The sequence below is a fragment of the Sapajus apella genome, unplaced genomic scaffold, assembly GCF_009761245.1.
Source record: "Sapajus apella isolate SASKATOON/1434 unplaced genomic scaffold, GSC_monkey_1.0 scaffold46, whole genome shotgun sequence".
Classification (NCBI taxonomy): Eukaryota; Metazoa; Chordata; class Mammalia; order Primates; family Cebidae; genus Sapajus; species Sapajus apella.
The window spans coordinates 17,556,121-17,574,518 of record NW_022436986.1 but is presented as its reverse complement, the minus strand read 5'-3'; the positions used below and the strand labels follow the sequence as shown (position 1 = coordinate 17,574,518).

The window sequence follows — 18,398 nt, the reverse complement described above, 5'->3', positions numbered from 1 at the left end:
GTATGTTTACGTGTCAAATAGCCTGAAGTTCAAGTTCGACAAGTGGCTGTGAAATTTGCCAGCACTGTGTTTCCCTCAGATCATATCCCTTCCAGATATTTGCTGCTACTAGCTGCAGGAGATCCGTAAGTTTCAAAAGGTGTTAATTTGAATTTTGGTTTATTTTGAATTTATTTGAAAATTACTAGGAGTCGTATTGTATGCAATGTTGGTCTATGAAATTTAGAAGCTATTTATTAAAGTATGGCTCTTGATGTGATATAGGCCTGTACTCATATAGTTATATATTTATGTAATAATAATACAAATATTACATGTGTATCTCTATATAATATATATTATGTAGATGTATATATGTAATATATAGCTAATACTTAATGCTTATAGCTAATACTTAATTCATAATGCTTATGAAATGGTGAAGTGTAAATATTGTAAAGCAGATTATATGATTGTGTGTGTAATGTAATTGTATCTCTAAAAACAAGCTCTGTGTAAGGAGAAAAAAGGCTAATGATGGTTTGACATATGTATTAATATTTTATTAAATGTGGAATATCATTTTATATCTAATATACTAATATTTTAAAATGAGGCATAGGTTGCATTTTATATTATACTATGGCATTTTCTAGAGTGTATAATACATTTTAAAAGAATGTTTAAATGGTTTTGAAATTGGAACGTGCCTTTAAAAGTTTTATGCACATATAATGAAGTATATGTGGACATATTAAAACAACTTTTTTCAAATCTGTTACATATCTTATAGCCAATGACATCTTAAAATCCATGCAGCACTATAATGTTTCATAATAAACCATTATTACTACATTTAATATTTAGAGTTTTTGCATCTTTTAAGTGAGATTCTTGTATATTTTTTTCTTTTTTGTTATCAGGGATAGCCTTATTTGGGGGAGGTGAAAAGCCTCATTTATACTGAGGAATAGTTTAAATAAATTATGCATCCTGTGATGATTTGAACACCCTTGCCCATAAACTTTTATGGTCCATTCTTTTTAAAAATGGGTAATTCCTTGATAACTGTTTCATTATTCTAGCTGGCCAACTGTGTGCCCCTCATGCCATTTATTTTCTTTCCTATAAATTGTATATGTTTTGCTGTTATTTATTTGGTTAGTATTTTAATTGGACATCTCAAGTTATTACCAGGCCCTGACATTTGTCTTCTGATCTTGGCTGCTGCTGCTTATAGAGCACATTTTGATTTGGTTAAAGTGGCTTTGGATTGTTAATCTTGGTTCTGGTGCTCTGTTGCTTCTTTTTCTTTCTTTTTTTGCTTGAATTTCTCCCCAGGAAGCTCTGTTGCTTCTTACTTTTTCTGCATTAGTTTCCCAACCACAGGCCAGATATACTGGGGCCTGACAGCCAAGGTGGCAGTTCATGTTAGAGCAAGGATTTAAGTCTAGGGAGTTGGACTTCCACGTAGAGCTCTTAACTGCTGTATCTTATTCTGTAAATGCTGAAAATTATTTTTATTTAAGAAACCAAAACCAGAGCATAACTAATTCAATAGTTTTCCTTCTTTAGTTAAAACTGTTTGGGTCAAATGAAAATCCTCTGACAACTTGAGGCATTATTTATTAATTCTTTCTTTTTGGCCCTTTATCTGTTTGGAAAATGAGACACGATCAGAGGCAGTTGAGGAATTAAAAGGCTTTTATGTGGTGTCTAAGTAAGACTATTGCTGAGATCAATCTCTAGATGGTCTGAAATTGGTTGGGGTTTATATTTTTACACACTAATTTTACTTAGTTATACAGAATTGCAGCTGAATACATAAAGATATAAGAGTTTGGGTGCAATGTATAGACCACTAGATAGTCAACTGAATTTTAAAATATATGTTATAGTTGTTTATGATTTAACTGTACAAGATAAATCATACACATAGAAATTTACATAATGGATTACTTACCGTACCCTATCTTGTTTTTTTCTGTGAGTCAAATTCAAAGGGGTAAGCCAGATGACTCCCTGAACCTCATGTAATTTCTAAAAAGAAGTGATTTCTTATAATGTGTTATATTGACTCTGCTTAGATAGCCAAGAGTGTATTTAAGACATTTTCTGACAACTACAGCTGCCAAGTAGAATTGCTGTTCTTATTCTTCAAATGATCATTCTCCACTTGGTGACATATATTTTTTATTCTTATTTGTCTTTTCTGAAAGACGTGAAGAAGTTCATGGAGAAGCACAACGTGTATTAAGGTGTCTTCCAGGTAGAAACAGAAAGGAAAGTACTTCTGAGCAGATGCCTTCCTTCCCAGAAATGGTGTATTACATCCAAGAAAAGGTATGGCATGCAACTTAAGGTAATTCGTCTAAATCATATAATGGATGATGAAAATAAAAACATCCACCTTTAAATTGAAAAACGTAATCATTAAATGTTGGCTCATAAAATTTCTTTCTTTCTTTCCTTTGTTTTTAATTTTTATGTTTTTTTTTTGAGATGGAGCTTTGCTCTTGTCAAGGCTGGAGTGCAATGGCACGATCTTGGCTCACTGCAACTTCTACCTCCTTGGTTCAAGTGATTCTCCTTCCTCAGCCTCCCTAGTAGCTGGAATTACAGCTGCCTGCCACTATGCCCAGCTAATTTTTTGTTTTTTTAGTAGAGACAGTGTTTCACCATGTTGGCCAGGCTGATCTCGAACTCCTGACCTTAGGTGATCCACCCGCCGTGGCCTCCCGAAGTGCTGGGATTACAGGAGTGAGCCACCGTGCCTGGCCGACTTATAAAGTTTCTAATGTTGATAGTTACAATAGGGGGAGGTACAAAGTGAGGGAAAAAAATTATAATTTTCACTTGTAATTGATCTGTTTTGCCTAAACTTGAATTACTTATAATTCCTTTTATGCTTAGTAACATTTTGGCTGTGTTTAATATTTTTTCCCTTAACATGACATGCTTAAAAATCTATTTTTTTTAATTTTTTGAGATAGGGTCTTGCTCTGTCACCGAGGCTGGAGTACAGTGGTGTAGTCTCAGTTCACTGAAACCTCCACCTCCCAGACTCAAGCAATCCTCCCTCCTCAGCCTCTTGATAGCTGGGACTACAGGCGTGCACCACCAGACCTGGCTAATTTTTGTATTTTTTGTAGAGACAGTTTTGCTATATTGCCCATGCTGGCTCTCCTTTTTATTTTTAAGTGCACCCTTTAGGGTAGTATAAGTTTAAGGATGCTTCAGGGAACAGTTTTCTTCCTACCATATTCATAAGAGAGCATCTTACCTACTTTTTACAAGCCCCTGCGTTTGCATTGTGTTTTCTGCCAGTAGTTCCAGGATATTGGCAGTAATGACCACTCACCCCCTCCAGGCCTTGACTCTATCCGCTTTGCTGGAGGATACCTTCCTACCTTTTACCTCCATGGGTGATCCCAGCTCTTTGCTAGGTGGGCACCTTAAGGGAGTTGAAGGTCATTATGCAGTGGCCAGGATTCTGTTTTCCATATAGCGGCACAGTCATATTTGTGGTCAGAATATTCTCTGTGCTTGTAGTTTCCTCCCACTTTCGTTATTAATGAAAATAACTGGCATGCAGTGACCTCAGATGACCATATTAGTAGATGTCTAGAATAGGTTTATTATTTTTAAACAAGTCAATAAAAACATGGAAAAAGGGCAACACTTGTCATTTAGTGTGTAAGGGACATGCATTATCACCATGATTAATAGGAAAGTGGAAAATGTATTAATCAGAAAAAGAAGCAAACCTAGGACATGTAGCTAGAAATACAGTCGTTTTTGAGTTGAGGAAGGGCAGATATGCTCCATTTTTCACTAATTGTATCTGTTTTGGGACTTTTAAACTTAGGCTTCTCATCGAATGAAAACTCCAGTCAAGTACATGACCGGGACCACTGTCCTTCCATTTAACCCAGCAGCCTTTGGAGAGGTAGGACTTTGATATATTCCTATTTACTTTTTGTAAGTATTCTAAAAAGATCACACCACACTCAAAGAGGTGTCTGTCATTTTGTTTTGTTTTAGGTAAACCCGTATTGTGGTATTATTGTCCTTCATTGGGTTATTTTAAAAAAAATATTGGGAAATTGATATTATTTTAATTCATAGTGGAGTATGTAAATATATTCATCTCGATGAGATTCTTTTTGTGAAAGAACTGGATGTTCTGTAGTGATTACTGTTGGGATTTTGCAGTAAGTTAGATTTGGGTTTTAAAGCCAACATACTGTTGAGGTTGTTAGGATTATTTAATTTTGAAGGTTGGAGAGGATTAATTGATCACACTTATTAAGGGAAATTCTATTTTTTAGATCATTGACTTGCACTAAGTAAATTACAAGAGGTAATCTTGTTCAGAGTAAGAATTTTCACAATGAATTTGCTGCCTATCCTAACCATCAATGAAAAAGCTTCCAGAGGACTTCTTAGTAGTCTGTTTATGTAAGGGTTGTTTTGTTTTTTTGTTTGTTTTGAGAGTGGGTCTCACTCTGTCACCCAGGCTGGAATACAGTGGCGTGATCTTGGCTCATTGCAGCCTCGCTTCCTGGGCTGAGGTGAACCTTTCACCTCAGCCTCTTGGGTAGCGGAGACTACAGGCATGCGCCACCACTCCTGGCTAATTTTGTTATCTTTTTGGTAGACATGGATTTCACCATGTTTCCCAGGCTGGCCTTGAGCTCCTATGCTAAAGCAGTTCTCCTGCCTTAGCCTCCCAAAGTGTTGGGATTACAGGCATGAGCCCCCACGTTTGGTCTATATCAGAGAAAGTTTTTATGGTGTCATATCTATTTTTCTGTAGATGATTTGAACCCATTTTCTCAAATTCTTGTCAGTGGAGATTAAACACAACTGGAATTCTATGGGAATAATAGGCCATTTGCTCCGGATTTCTGCCCTTTCTGCTGACCCTTCCCTCCCTCCCTCCCTCCCTCTCTCCCTCCCTCCCTCCCTCCCTTCCCTCCCTCCCTTCCTTCCCTCCTTCCCTCCTTCTCCCCCGCCCCACACAACTTTTACAAAATAATGATTTTTATTATAATTTTGAACTTTTAGGTTTGGGTTTTCATTACCCGGGTATTAAGCCCAATACCCCATAGTGATCTTTTCTGCTCCCCTCCTTCATCCCACCCTGTCTCCTCAAGTAGACCCCAGTGTCTGTTTCCTTCTTTGTGTTCGGAAGTTCTTACCATCTAACTACCGTTTAAAAAGTGAGAACGGTATTTGATTTTCTGTTCTTGCATTAGTTTGCTAAGGATTACAGCCTCCAGCTCCAATTTCTGACTTTAAAAGTTCAGTTTGTATTTCAACTTCATTAAAAAATGAAGTATTTAATTTTCTGTTCCCGTGTTAGTTTGCTAAGGATAACAGCCTTCAGCTCCAATTTCTGACTTTAAAAGTTGTTTGTATTTTAACTTCATTAAAAAATTATTTGGATTTGCAAACCTTGTGTAGATTTTGCTCCATGATGGAATATTTTCTGCTTTCCATGAGGAGGATTGGAATAGCTTTATGAAGAAGAGTGGGAGAATCAAAACTAGAAATTGTTACTTTGAAGAGTACCTTCCCACATTAATTTTTCAAGAAGCTTATCTAGTCTTCCTCTCTGTTCTGTTTGTAGATAGTTCTGTACTTGCGCATGTGCCTTGCGCACAGTGCGGGGGTGGTGCCCACCTCTCAGAGTTTGGCTGATATGCAGGATCATGCCCCAGCCATTGGACGTTACATACGGACTTTAATGTCAGGCGGGCAGGTGGCACCCTCATCATCTTCTAACAAGAGTGGGGAAACTAACCCTGTGCAGATCTACATTGGCCTGCTTCAGCAGCTGTTAGCAGGTGTTGGAGGTAGGAATTTGTGATACTAAGGAAAGATATTAAAGCACTTAAGGAAAAATCTAATTTTAAACTTAGCTAAATGGCAAAATTATTCTCTCTCTTCACTTCTATAACTGAACGATAGCCTTTATTTCTTTTTAAATGTTATCTGATTCATTCTAGATACTAGTTCTTTTTTCAGAAAGAAATGCTAACAATAGATAATATATTTTTACTTTGGAAGTGGATGTGAAGAACAGGATATCCTTTTAAAGATAGCTAATCTGTAAATTTTCTATAGTGAATCACATACTATATTTAGGTTGTGTAGTTTTTTTTTTTTTTTTTTTTTTTTAATAGAACTAAAAAAATGTGTGTTAAAGCAATAGCCTAATACTTTAAAGGAATTTAGTGGTCCCTGTATGTTCATTACTTTTCTTGAAACTTAAAGTGGTTCTGAATTCTTACTTAGGTTTGCCAGTTATGTACTGTCTTTTGGAAGCTGTGTCAGTGTATCCAGAAAAGTTGGCTACCAAATTTGTAGACAAAACAGAATGGATAAAGGTATGTTCTGCATGTACCTTTTTTTTTTTTTTTTTAAATTCTATTTCCAAAACAGAATTAAATTAATTAATAGAATTAACTTCATGATTTTTTTTTCCCCACCAGCATTCATATGACCTTTTCTGCCTTTATGTCATTTTGAAAACTCTCTCATCATCAGACACTTACTGGGAAGCATGTAGGTCACTATGTCTCATTGACACATCTGGAGGAGAGTGGGAGGTGAATTGAGAAGCATAGGAATAAAAAAAAAATTCCTTTTCTGTTTCAAAAGTTTTGTTTTTTTTTGAAAAAGAAAAGCAATAGATTTGTGTAGTTTAAGTAAGTAAGTAGACTATGTAAAATGTATCCTTTCCTTAACCATCTCCCACCTACCCAAGTCTCCTAATTTTTGCCCTTTCTGCTCCCCTTGGACAAGCATATATCAGTCACTACTTATATATAGCGTATTTTCTAGAGTTTACTTATGTACATACACATAAAAATGTGCATTTAAAATTTTTGTTTCTTTTTACAAAAAGCAGAATGCTATTCACACAGTTTTATACATTCTTTCACTTAATAGTAGAACCTGGAACTATTCCACTGCAACTATGGAGAGAGCATCTTGTTTATTGTAACAGCATCTGTTTTTATTGTATGAATGTATTGTAATATATTCTAGATTTTTATAGATGGCCATTTAGAGTAAGCACTTCCATTCTGCTACAATGAATAATCTATTGTCTTGCATATTGAGGAAGTATATGTTTTAGATGGATTCCCCAGAAATGCAATAGCTGGATCAGAGGACATGTGCTCTTGTAATTTTCCTAGATGATACGACACTGTCCATGTGGATGGTACCAGTGTACACTTCTACCAGCCATTTATGAGGGTGTTCCTGTCCCATGGCCACACGAAAACAAACAAAAATACAAGATACTCAGTTAAATTTGAATTTCAGATAAATAATGAATAATTTTTTTTTAGTGTAGGTATTGGCCCACACAGTTTTCTGTATCTCCATATGCTACATATTGCAGTTCTTTTTTTGGAAAATACAGCTTGAATGATGGTAAAAATGTACAAATTATAACTTTAAGTGTGAAAACATGAATGAAATTTACCAAGAGGTGTTAGTTTTGCACATTTCTGGATAATCTGGTCTCATCAAATTGCTTCTACTTTAAAAAGGAATTTTTATTTTTTACAAATTTATACTGATTTTAAAATGATTTTATAGGTTTTGAGCTTTGATGTTTTAGATCAGAGGTTGTCGTATTATAGTCAAAGGTCCAAATATGGCCTGCCTCTTGTTTTGGTAGGGCTTGCAAGCTAAGAATGGTTTTTACATTTCTAAATGTGGAAAAAAAAAATCAAGAAACTAACATTTCATGACACGAACATTTTCGTGTCCACATTTTACTGGAACACAGACATACTCATTCGTTGGGTATTGTCTGTTGCTGCTTTTGCACTGCAATGGCAGAATGGAGTAGTTGCAACAGAGACCAAATGGCCCATAAATCCTTTTCTTTTTCTTTTTTTTTTTTTTTTGAGATGGAGTCTCAATCTGTTGCCAGGCACCAGGCTGGAGTGCAGTGGCACGATCTCGGCTCATTGCAACCTCTGCATCCCGAGTTCAAGCAATTCTCCTGCCTCAGCCTCACGAGTAGCTGGGACTACAGGTGCACGCCACCACGCCCAGCTAATTTTTTTTTTGTATTTTTAGTAGAGACGGGGTTTCACCATGTTGGCCAGGATGGTCTTGATCTCTTGACTTCGTGATCCACCCACCTCGGCCTCTCAAAGTGCTGGGATTACAGGCGTGAGCCACTGCGCCCGGCCCCTTTTTGGTTTTTTATGGAAGTTGCTGACCCTTGTTTTAGATCATCTGTGAATAAATTTCACCTGTTTTGTACTTGCGTTATCTTTGATGAAAATGCACCGAAGATTTTGTTATATAATTCATTCAGCTTTCATTTTGTTTTCAAATAATATCTTGTTTTTTTCTCATGGATATCAATAGATTGAACATTCTTTTAATTTCAAAAGAAGTTTTCAGCAGGCACATGGTTCTATGTCATGTATACATTTGTTTTTTTATACTGCTCAGAGTCTGATGAATAGCAGTAAAGAAGAAATGCGTGAACTGGCAGCATTGTTTTATTCTGTGGTGGTATCAACAGTGTCGGGGAGTGAGTTGAAATCAATGATAGAACAGCTTATAAAGACTACAAAAGACAATCACGTATGTTATTTTGTCTTCATTCCTTTTTGTGGGAGGTAGAGTTTTGTAAAAGGATCTAACTTTAGTTTCTGTGTTCTCATTTGTAAAATGAACCTCTAAATTCCTTTTATGAATGTAAGGAGTAAATGAGATAGGTAATACATTGGTTCAGTCAGCTCACTTAATGAATATGAGTGCTGTGCCTGATAAGCACTGTTTTAGGTGCTAGGAGTACAGTGATTCATAAATACGTGAGAATCCCTAGTACAACAGGATGCTCACAGCCTACAGCCATACCACCGTGAACACACCTAATCTCATCTGATCTTGGAAACTAAGCAGGGTCAGGCCTGATTAGTACTGGAAGCTAGAAATGTTAGCTCCTTTTCTCTTCCTTATCTATTGCTGCCAGTAAAAAAACAAGTTTTACTTCAAACAGTTTGTTGGTTACCTTGTGTTTAGAGGTTTTAGCAGTTAGAAATAGGATCTGTTCATTGTCTTCTGTTGGCAATAGGGAGACATTATGTGTGAAGAAAGTTACAGCATTGTAGTTACATAAGTGTTATAAGCTAGAAAGTGGCATGGGAGCATGTAGGAGCATGTAGGAAAGTCACCTCACCTGGAATTGGAGTGGGCATGAAATTAAGAGAATGTAAATCTTAAAGTGAATCACGATTGAGCTTCTCAAAATTCTGTTGAAAACTCAAGGTTTCTCTTGTTCCCTAAGCTTGATACAGTAGCATCTAGTGAAACCTTGAGTGTTCACTTTATTCCTTAGCCTTATGTTTTGTTGGAGAGATGATCCTAATAGGCATAAAGATATCGCCATGTATTCTTGCATATATGGGAGAGAGCCAGAGATATGTGATTGTTTCGTTAAATTCAGAGCCCAGAGATACAGCATGGATCCTTGCTTGCGTTGGGATTCACGGTGGGAAGATATTTGGCTAAAAAGAAAATCAGAATGGCAGAGCAACAAGAGAGAAATGCCGACCTCCTCCCTGATCAAGAGGAACTCATTCAGAGTGCCACAGAAACAATAGGTAATTAATGTCTTTATGCTGATTTGGGTGTTGCAATTTTTGAATTATGTTAAATTTTAATATGGCATTTCAGTTTCTTTTTATAGCTTTGTACTTTGAAGACACAAGCTTTTTCACAAAAAACTTACTTGATAAATTCTGTATTTTTAATAGCAATGAAGGCTGAGTGTGGTGGCTCATGCCTGTAATCTCAGTACTTTGGGAGGCCAAGATGGGAGAATCACTTGAGTCCAGGAGTTTGAGACCGGTCTAGGCAACATAGTGAGATCTAGCCTCTACAAAAAATAAAATTAGCTGGATGTGGTAGCATGTTCCTGTAGTCTCAGCTACTGAGGAGACTAAGGTGGGAGGATCACCGGAGCCTGGGAGGTCGAGGCTGCAGTGAACGGTGATCATACCACTGTACTCCAGCCTGGGTAACAGAGCTAGACTCTGTCTCAAAAAGAACAAAACAGAAAAAACCAGAGCATTCTTTTTTTTTCTGTACATTTTTTCCCTACATGTTTTTATAAACAGGGGTGATCCTATTATGGGCAAAAATTTATATATTAAACAAAAAACTACTCTATCCCCTGTTGCCATGTTGTCTTTCCACTGAGTAAATGTTAACAAATTGTCAACTAGAAGATATTGTAGACTTTGATTTTATTTTGCTGTCTTAAAAATAATCTTGAGTACGTCACTGGTTGCTTTGGGTCATAAGGATAATGGTATATATGATTCTCTTTTTGGCTTAATGTGCTTATAGGCTCATTTTTGGACAGTACATCACCCCTCCTGGCAATTGCTGCCTGCACAGCCCTGGGTGAAATTGGCAGAAATGGTCCGCTCCCAATCCCCAGTGAGGGATCTGGCTTTACCAAATTGCATCTTGTAGAAAGCTTACTAAATAGAATACCTTCCAGTAAAGAGACAAATAAGGTAAGTTTCTTATTTCTTCCCTTTCTGGAATTCTTTCTGTTCATAAATGAGCAAAAACAAATTCTAATGAGAATAGTTGGCATTACAGCTGGAGGAAGGGTTTAATGTAAAAATGGGTGATAAAGAAGCAAGCTTGAGTGTTTACTTTTGAGTTAGAGGTGATCTGTGTACAACCTTAGTGTGTACATCTTTTGACCAAGTCATTCCAATTTAGGTCTTTATAACTATTATGATTTGAGTGAAATATTAAATTCATCAGGAAATATCTTTTGTCATGCAGAAGGTGTGTAATAAGATGTTAAGTAGTTTTATGATTTTTGTCATTTTAGACCAAATATAAATCCTAATCTAAAGGCAGTTTTGAGGTATAAGATAATTTAATGAGCAGAAATATCAGTTTACTACTACAAGTTTAATTGATACAATCTTAATCTTGGTCTAGCTACTGTTTAAAACTTTCTGAGAAGATACACAGTACAGTTTTTATTAGCTGTTAACTAATCATTGCCAATCATGGTTAAGCACTTGTAATGTACCAGAGAGTGTGTTAAGGGCTTTGCATATATTGACTGAATCTTTTAAAAGGTCTAGTGAAATAGGCACAGTTATCATCTCTATATGAGATAACATGAGGAAACAGAGTCACAGAGAGTGTAAGTAACTTGCTTAAGGTCACAAACCTGTATAGGCAAAATGGTTGAGATGTGATTTGGTCCTAGGTCCTCCTGGACCAGAACCCACATTTTAAATTGTTATAGTTTGAAAGGTAATAAGCCTAATTAAAGGCTTTCTTCTTTCTTCTTTTATAGCTGTGGGTCCTTAGTGGACTCGGATTTGTGTGTTTCTACCTTCAATGACTTATACACATACTATTGTAAAATTTGATGCTTTTGTAAAAACTTTTATGTTGGTTTGTTAGACTACCCTTCCTGTCATCTCATTTTGGAAATACTGTACTGAGGTAAAGCTTTTATATACTCTGTTTAAAAGAAGAAAATTTGGTGTTCTTCCAGATGAAAGAACGAGCAATCCAAACTCTGGGATATTTTCCAGTTGGGGATGGAGATTTTCCTCACCAGAAACTCCTCTTGCAAGGTCTGATGGATTCTGTGGAGGTATTTATATTGCTACCTGATTGTTAGTTATTCAAGGAAAAAGGAGTGGTTTGTTTTTTTAGGTACAGTTTTGCTTGCTATGAGATTTTTTTTACTCATTTATTCACTAAATACTTAAGTACTAGTTTTGTGCTCATCACTGTGCTAGGTATAGCATTGACTAAATCACCTATGAGGGAAAGATCTTTTCTTATAATTTTTGAGCAAAGCACAGTGCAATGTGGTAGAAGGGAAAACATACATACCCAGTCAGCCAGATGGGTGGAGTGAGCCATTAAAAAAGTTGCTCTTGAGTATTTCAGTTGTTTTCAACTGAATGAAAACAAATGATTTAGCTTCTGTCCTCTAGATGCCTAGTGTAGTGAAGAAGACCTACAAGTAGGCAAATGCCAACAGAGTATACTAAGTGTCTCAGCATGGCCTGATCTGGCCCCTGCTTTCCTTAACCTTGATTCTTGACATTCACTCACTTTCTGTATACCAACCTCTTTGGCCACCTTGCACCGAGCTTTTGAAAGCCTTCTGCTTCCTTCCCAGATTGTTGCTGAGCTCCTTGAAAAGCCTTCTTTGGCCCATCAAACTAGGGTCGATTCTTTAGTTATTTGTGCCACCATGTCTCTCATTCTTTTTCTTCACAGCATTTATCACAGTTTCTAATTGCCCGCTAGGCTACATGCAGACTCTGTTTTGCTGACTGCTATAAAACAAGTGCCTAGCAGTGTGATTGGTAATAGCAGGACCTCAGTAAATATTGACAGACTAAGGGACTGAATGAAGAGACATTTGTATATAAGGCAGTAGAATCACAAAGGAAGGTGTAATTTTATCAGGAGGAGTTAGTGTATGTTTTTGGAGGTGGGGTTTCTGTTAGGCCTTGAAAGATGGGAAGGAGGAGAGAGAATTGAGGCCAAGGACTGAGGCACCCGAGTAAGAGAGCCAATATTAGTCTGGATTCTGAATTCAGTATTTTTAAAGTGAATTTTTTTAGACAACCCCAAGCTCCGGGGATGTCATTCACATTGTAACCACTTGGAGGGAAACTTATGATACTGGCTTTCTTAATTTTTTTTTTTTTTTTTTAAATCCCTGAGCAAGGTGGGTTTCTTCTAGGGTTTTTTCCCCCACCTAGAAAAAAAAATGGAGTTTTGCACTGTCTCCCAGTCTGGACTGAAGTGGCGCAATCTTGGCTCACTGCAGCCTCCACCTCCCAGGTTCAAGCGATTCTCCTGCCTCAGCCTCCCATGTAGCTGGGATTACAGGTGCATTCCACCATGCCTGGCTAATTTTTGTATTTTTAGTAGACACAGGGATTCACCACATTGACCAACCTGGTCTTGAACTCCTGACCTCAGGTGATCTGCCCGCCTCAGCCTCCGAAAGTGCTGGGATTATAGATGTGAGCCGCTGTGCCTAGCTTGTTTTGTTTTTTTTTTTCAAGAAAGGCTTGTCTGAATTCTTAACTTGCTTTTAATGCCATTATTTTAAGAGTTTAGAAATACATGAAAAACTAGAAATATGGAAATAAGGTAGAGAGATTAGATGATGAGAATAATGAAGAACATGAAACAGAAGCAGAATATCTTCACAGTCAAGGAGGACACAGTGCTGAAGGTTGTTTGGTTTCCTTTAACTTTTTATTTATTTTATTTTTACAACAGGATCTTACTCTGTCACCAAGGCTGGAGTATACTGCATCTCCTAGGCTCAAGGCACCCTCCTACGTCAGCCTCCTAAGTAGCTGGGACCACAGTCATGCCCTACTATGCCTGGCTAATATTTTAATTTTTTATAGAGACAGTGTATTTCTGTGTTGCCCAGGGTGGTCTTGAACTCCTGGGCTTAAGTGATCTTCCCACCTAAGTCTCCCAAAATGCTGGGATTATTGGTATAAGCCACTGTGCCTGGCCCATTTTTAATTTTTAAAAATTAATACATAATAATTGTACATATTTATAGGATATATGTGATATTTTGATACAAGCATACAATGTATCATGATCCAATTAGGGTAATTGGGATATCCATCCTTTTAAGTGTTTATCATTTCTTTGTGTTAAGAGAATTTGAGATTTTCTCTTCTAGCTATTTTGAAATATACAATAAATTCTTGTTAATTATAGTAACTCTATTGTGCTGATGAACACTGAAACTTACTTCTTCTAACTGTATTTTTGTTTCCATTGGTCAAGCTCTCTTTTCTTCCTGGCCTCTGGTAATCACCATTTGTTCACTACCTCCGTGAGTTTGATTTTCTGACATATGAGTGAGAACATAGGATATTTGTTCTGTGCCTGGCTTATTTCACTAAATATAATGTCCTCCAGTTCCGTCTATGTTGCTGTCAGCAATAGGGTTTCATTCTTTTTCATGGCTGAATAATACTCCATTGTGTTTATGTACCACTTTTTAAAAATCCATTCATCTGTTGATGAACACTTAAATTGATTTCTTATCTTGGCTATTGTTAATAGGGCTGCAGTAAACATTGGAGCACAATAGCTCTTCAGTATACAGATTTTCTTTTGGATATGTACTTAGGATATATACGGGGATTTCTGGGTCATATGATAGTTCTAGTTTTAGTTTTTTGAGGAACCTTCATACTGTTTTCCCTGATGGCTATACTAATTTACATTGCCACCAACAGTGTATTAATGTTCCCTTTTCTTCACATTCTTATTGTCATCTGCTGGTTTCTGTCTTTTTGATAATAGCTATTCTAACTAGGGTAAGATGAGATCTCATTGTACTTTTTCTTTACATTTCCATCGTCAGACTTTTTCATATACCTGTTGGCATTTATGTACCTTTTTTAGAGAAATAACTATATTCAGATCCTTTGTCCATTTTCAAATCAGATTGTGTATTTGCTGTTGAGTTGAGTTCCTTATTTACTGTGGATTTTAATCCCTTGTCAGTTGAGTAGTTTACAGATATTTTTTTCTGTGCTATAGGTTGTCTCTTTACTCTGTTGGATGTTTCCTTTGCTGTGTGGGAGGTTTTGCACTTGATATAATCCCATTTGTCAATTTTTGCTTTAGGTGTCTGTGCTTTTGTGATCCTACTTAAGAAATCTGTGCCCTGACCAATATCTTGATGTGTTTCTCCATGTTTTTTTATAGTAGTCTTATAATTCATGTCTTAGATTTAAGTTCATTTTGGTTTGATATGGTGAGATAAAGGGGCCTAGTTTCATTTTTCTGCATGTGGATATCTAGTTTTCCTAGCACAATTTATTGAAGAGACTGTTCTTTCCTCAATATATGTTCTTGATGCCTTTGTTGAAAATGAATTGATGTAAATGGATAGATTTATCTTTGGGTTCTCTGTTCTGTTCCATTGGTGTATGTGTCTGTTTTTATGCCAGTTCCATGCTGTTTTGCTTACCATAGCTTTGTAATATATTTTGAAGTCAGGTAATGCAATGCCTCTGGCTTTATTCTTTTTGCTTAGTATTTTTTGCTCATTATTTAGGGTCTTTGTGGTTTTATACAAATTTTAAGATTGTTTTTTCTAGTTCTGTGATGAATGTCCTTGATATTTTGATAGGGATTATATTGAATCTGTAGATTGTTTTTGGTAATATGGAAATTTTAATAATATTTCAATCCATGAACATGGGATATGTTTTCTTTTTTGTGTGTTCTTTTAAATTTTTCATCAGTGTTTTATGGTTTTCATTATAGAGATCTTGTATTTCTTTGGTTATAATTTATCCCTAGGTTTTTTTTTTTTGGTAGCTATTATAAGTGGGGTTACTTTCTTGATTTCTTTTCAGATTGTTTGCTGTTGGCATATTAGTCTGTCCTTGCACTGCTATAACTGGGTAATTTGTAAATAACAGGAGTTTAATTGACTCACAGTTCTGCAGGCTGTTCAGGAAGCATGGCTTGGAAGGCCTCAGGAAACTTACAATCTTGGCAGAAGGCGAAGAGGAAGCAAAACATGTCCTACATGGCATAGGAGCAGTAGAAAAAGAACAAAGTGGGAGATGCTACATACTTTTAAACAACCAGATCTTGTGAGAACTCACTATCAGGAGAAGAGTAAGGGGGGAGCCAGTCACCTCCCACCAGGCTCGTTCTCCAACATTGGTGATTACAATTCAGTCTTGGGATTTGAGCAGGGACACAAATCCAAACCATATCACATATAGAAATGCAACGGTTTGTATGTTTATTTTGTATCCTGTAACTTACTGAATTTATCAGTTCTAATAGTTTATTGTTTATCTTTTAAAGAACCCAATTTTTCATTTCATTGCTCTTCTGTATTTTTTATTAGTCTGAATTTCATTTACTTCTGCTCTGAATTTTATTATTTCTTTCCTCTACTAATTTTGGGTTCACTTTGTTCTGGCTTTTCTAGTTCTTTAAAGTGCATCACTAGGAAGTCTTTCTATTTTTCTGATATAACATTTATTACTGTGAACTTCCCACTTAGCACTGCTTTCATTGTATTCTATAGATTTTGGTATATTGTGTTTTCATTTTCATTAGTATCAATAAATTTTGAATTTTTCTTATTTGATTTTTTTCTTAGACCCATTGGTTGTTCAGGAATGTGTTGTTTAATTTTCATGTATTTCTTTAGTATCCAAAATTCCTCTTGTTATTGATTTCTAGTTTTATTCCATTATGGTTAGAAAAGATACTTGATGGGATTTTGATTTTTTTTGAATTGCTTGAGACTTGCTTTGTGTCTAACATATGGTCTACCCTGGAAAATGTTTCATGTGCTGATAAGAAAGATACATATTCTATAGCAGTTGGATGAAATGTTCTGTAAATGACAGGCCCATTTTGTCTAGAGTGTAGTTTAATTTTGATTTGGGTGGGTTGATTTTCTGTCTGGATGACCTGTGCATTACTGAAAGTGGGGCGTTGAAGTCAGTCTTCAACTATTTCTTTCCCTTTTCCTTTCCCTTTCCCTTTCTTTCCCTTTCCCTTTCTTTTTCCTTCTGCATATTGAATATGTTAATTCCAATCCCTTCTGGCCTGTAAGGTTTCTGCTGACAAGTCTGCCACCAGATATATCAGTGTTCCTTTATATCTTATTTGCTTCTATTCTCCTGCTACTTTTAGCATCCTCTCTTCATCCTTGACCTTTGTGAGTTTATTATATGTCTTGGGGTAGTCTTATTTGGGTTGAATCTTTTTAGTGCTCTTTGAACTTCTTTTACCTGGGTGTTCATCTTTTTCTAGGTTCTGAAAGTTCTCTGTTATTTCTTTGAATAAACTTTCTACCCGTTTCTTTTTCTACCTCCTCTTTAAGGCAAATAACTCTTAGCCCCTTTGAAGCTGTTTTCCAGATCTTCTAAGTGTATCTCATTCTTCTGCATTTTTCTCCTCTGACTGTGTGTTTTCAAACAACCTGTCTTAGAGCTCACTAATTCTTTCTTCTGCTTGATCAGTTCTGTTCTTGAGACACACTGAAGCATTTGTCAGTCATCCATTATATTTTTCAACATTAAGATTTGTTTATTTTCCCCCCATTTTAGTCTCTTTACTAAATCTCTCATAAGTTTCTGAATTCTTTCTCCATGCTTTCTTGAAGTTGTTGGGCTTTCTTAAAACAGCTATTTTGGGTTGAGCACAATGACTCATGCCTGTAATCCCAGCACTTTGGGAGGCCAGGGCAGGCGGATCATGAGGTCAAGAGATCGAGACCATCCTGGCCAGCGTGGTGAATGAAACCCCATCTCTACTAAAAATACAAAAATTAGCTGGGTGTGGTGGCACAGGCCTGTAGTTGCAGCTACTTGGGAGGCTGAAGCAGGAGAATTGCTTGAACCTGGGAGGCGGAGGTTGCAGTGAGCTGAGATTGCGCCACTGCACTCCAGCCTGGCGACAGAGCAAGACTGTCTCAAAAAACAAATGAACAGACAAACAAAAACAGCTATTTTGAATTATCTGAGAGGCCACCTATCTATGCCACTCCAGGATTGGTCACCGGTGCCTTATTTAGTCTGGTTAGGGCAAATGTTTTTTCAAACATTTTTTCTCAGATGTCCTTGATGCTTGTGAACATTCATCAGTGTTTGGGCATTGAAGAGTTAAATATTTATTTCAGTCTTCACAGTCTGGTCTTGTTTGCATCTGCCCTTCAGAGGGCCTTCCTCGAGTTCAAATACGACTCAGTGTTGAGTTCCCTAAGCCTGTGGTCACTGCAGTTGTTTCAGCACTAGAGGGCACCCTAAGCCCAGTTGTGCCACCACTCTTACAGACACCTCGATACCCAGCGTTGATGGACTTGGGTATCTAGGTGTCTGTTAGATATCTAACATTCTCTGTGTTCCTAGGCAAAGTTTCTTGCTCTCTTCCTTCTCTTTCCCCCAGGTAGAGGGAGTGTCTCCACAATGAGCTGCCTGAAGTTAGGGGAAGGGTAATGTGGGCACTCGTGTGGCCACAGCAGCTTAGCACCATGCTGGGTTAAACCCAAAGCCCGTGGCCTCCCAGACCAGCACAGTACCAGGGCTCACCCAAGGCCTATGGCCACCTGACTGCTGCTGATGCTTTTTCAAAGATGAGGCCGCTTTAGTCAGCAGGTGTTGGAGCCACCCAGGACATGGGACTTAGGTTGTTTCTGGCACACCAGCAGATTCCCTTCTTGCCTGTGCTGGGTCTAGAAGTGCTCTTCCACAGCAGCATCCTGGAAGTGGGGCTTTTGGACTCTGCCTGGTGCTTTGCTTTATTGTAGCTGCACTGGTGCCTGGTTGTGAGATAAAGTCTCC

The 18,398-nt window shown here is 37.1% G+C and overlaps 1 protein-coding gene across 4 annotated transcripts in view; it reads left to right on the top strand.

Moving 5' to 3' along the window:
• ECPAS (Ecm29 proteasome adaptor and scaffold) overlaps positions 1-18,398 on the top strand; it is a 121,220-nt gene that overhangs the window by 65,013 nt on the left and 37,809 nt on the right. For all 4 annotated transcript variants that reach the window (XM_032240337.1, XM_032240334.1, XM_032240336.1 and 1 more), the window contains 9 exons: positions 22-125; positions 2,199-2,322; positions 3,848-3,928; positions 5,615-5,840; positions 6,283-6,374; positions 8,473-8,607; positions 9,473-9,629; positions 10,378-10,550; positions 11,564-11,665. In XM_032240337.1, coding sequence (XP_032096228.1) covers positions 22-125; positions 2,199-2,322; positions 3,848-3,928; positions 5,615-5,840; positions 6,283-6,374; positions 8,473-8,607; positions 9,473-9,629; positions 10,378-10,550; positions 11,564-11,665 — 1,194 coding nt within the window. The remainder of the gene's footprint in view (positions 1-21; positions 126-2,198; positions 2,323-3,847; positions 3,929-5,614; positions 5,841-6,282; positions 6,375-8,472; positions 8,608-9,472; positions 9,630-10,377; positions 10,551-11,563; positions 11,666-18,398) is intronic.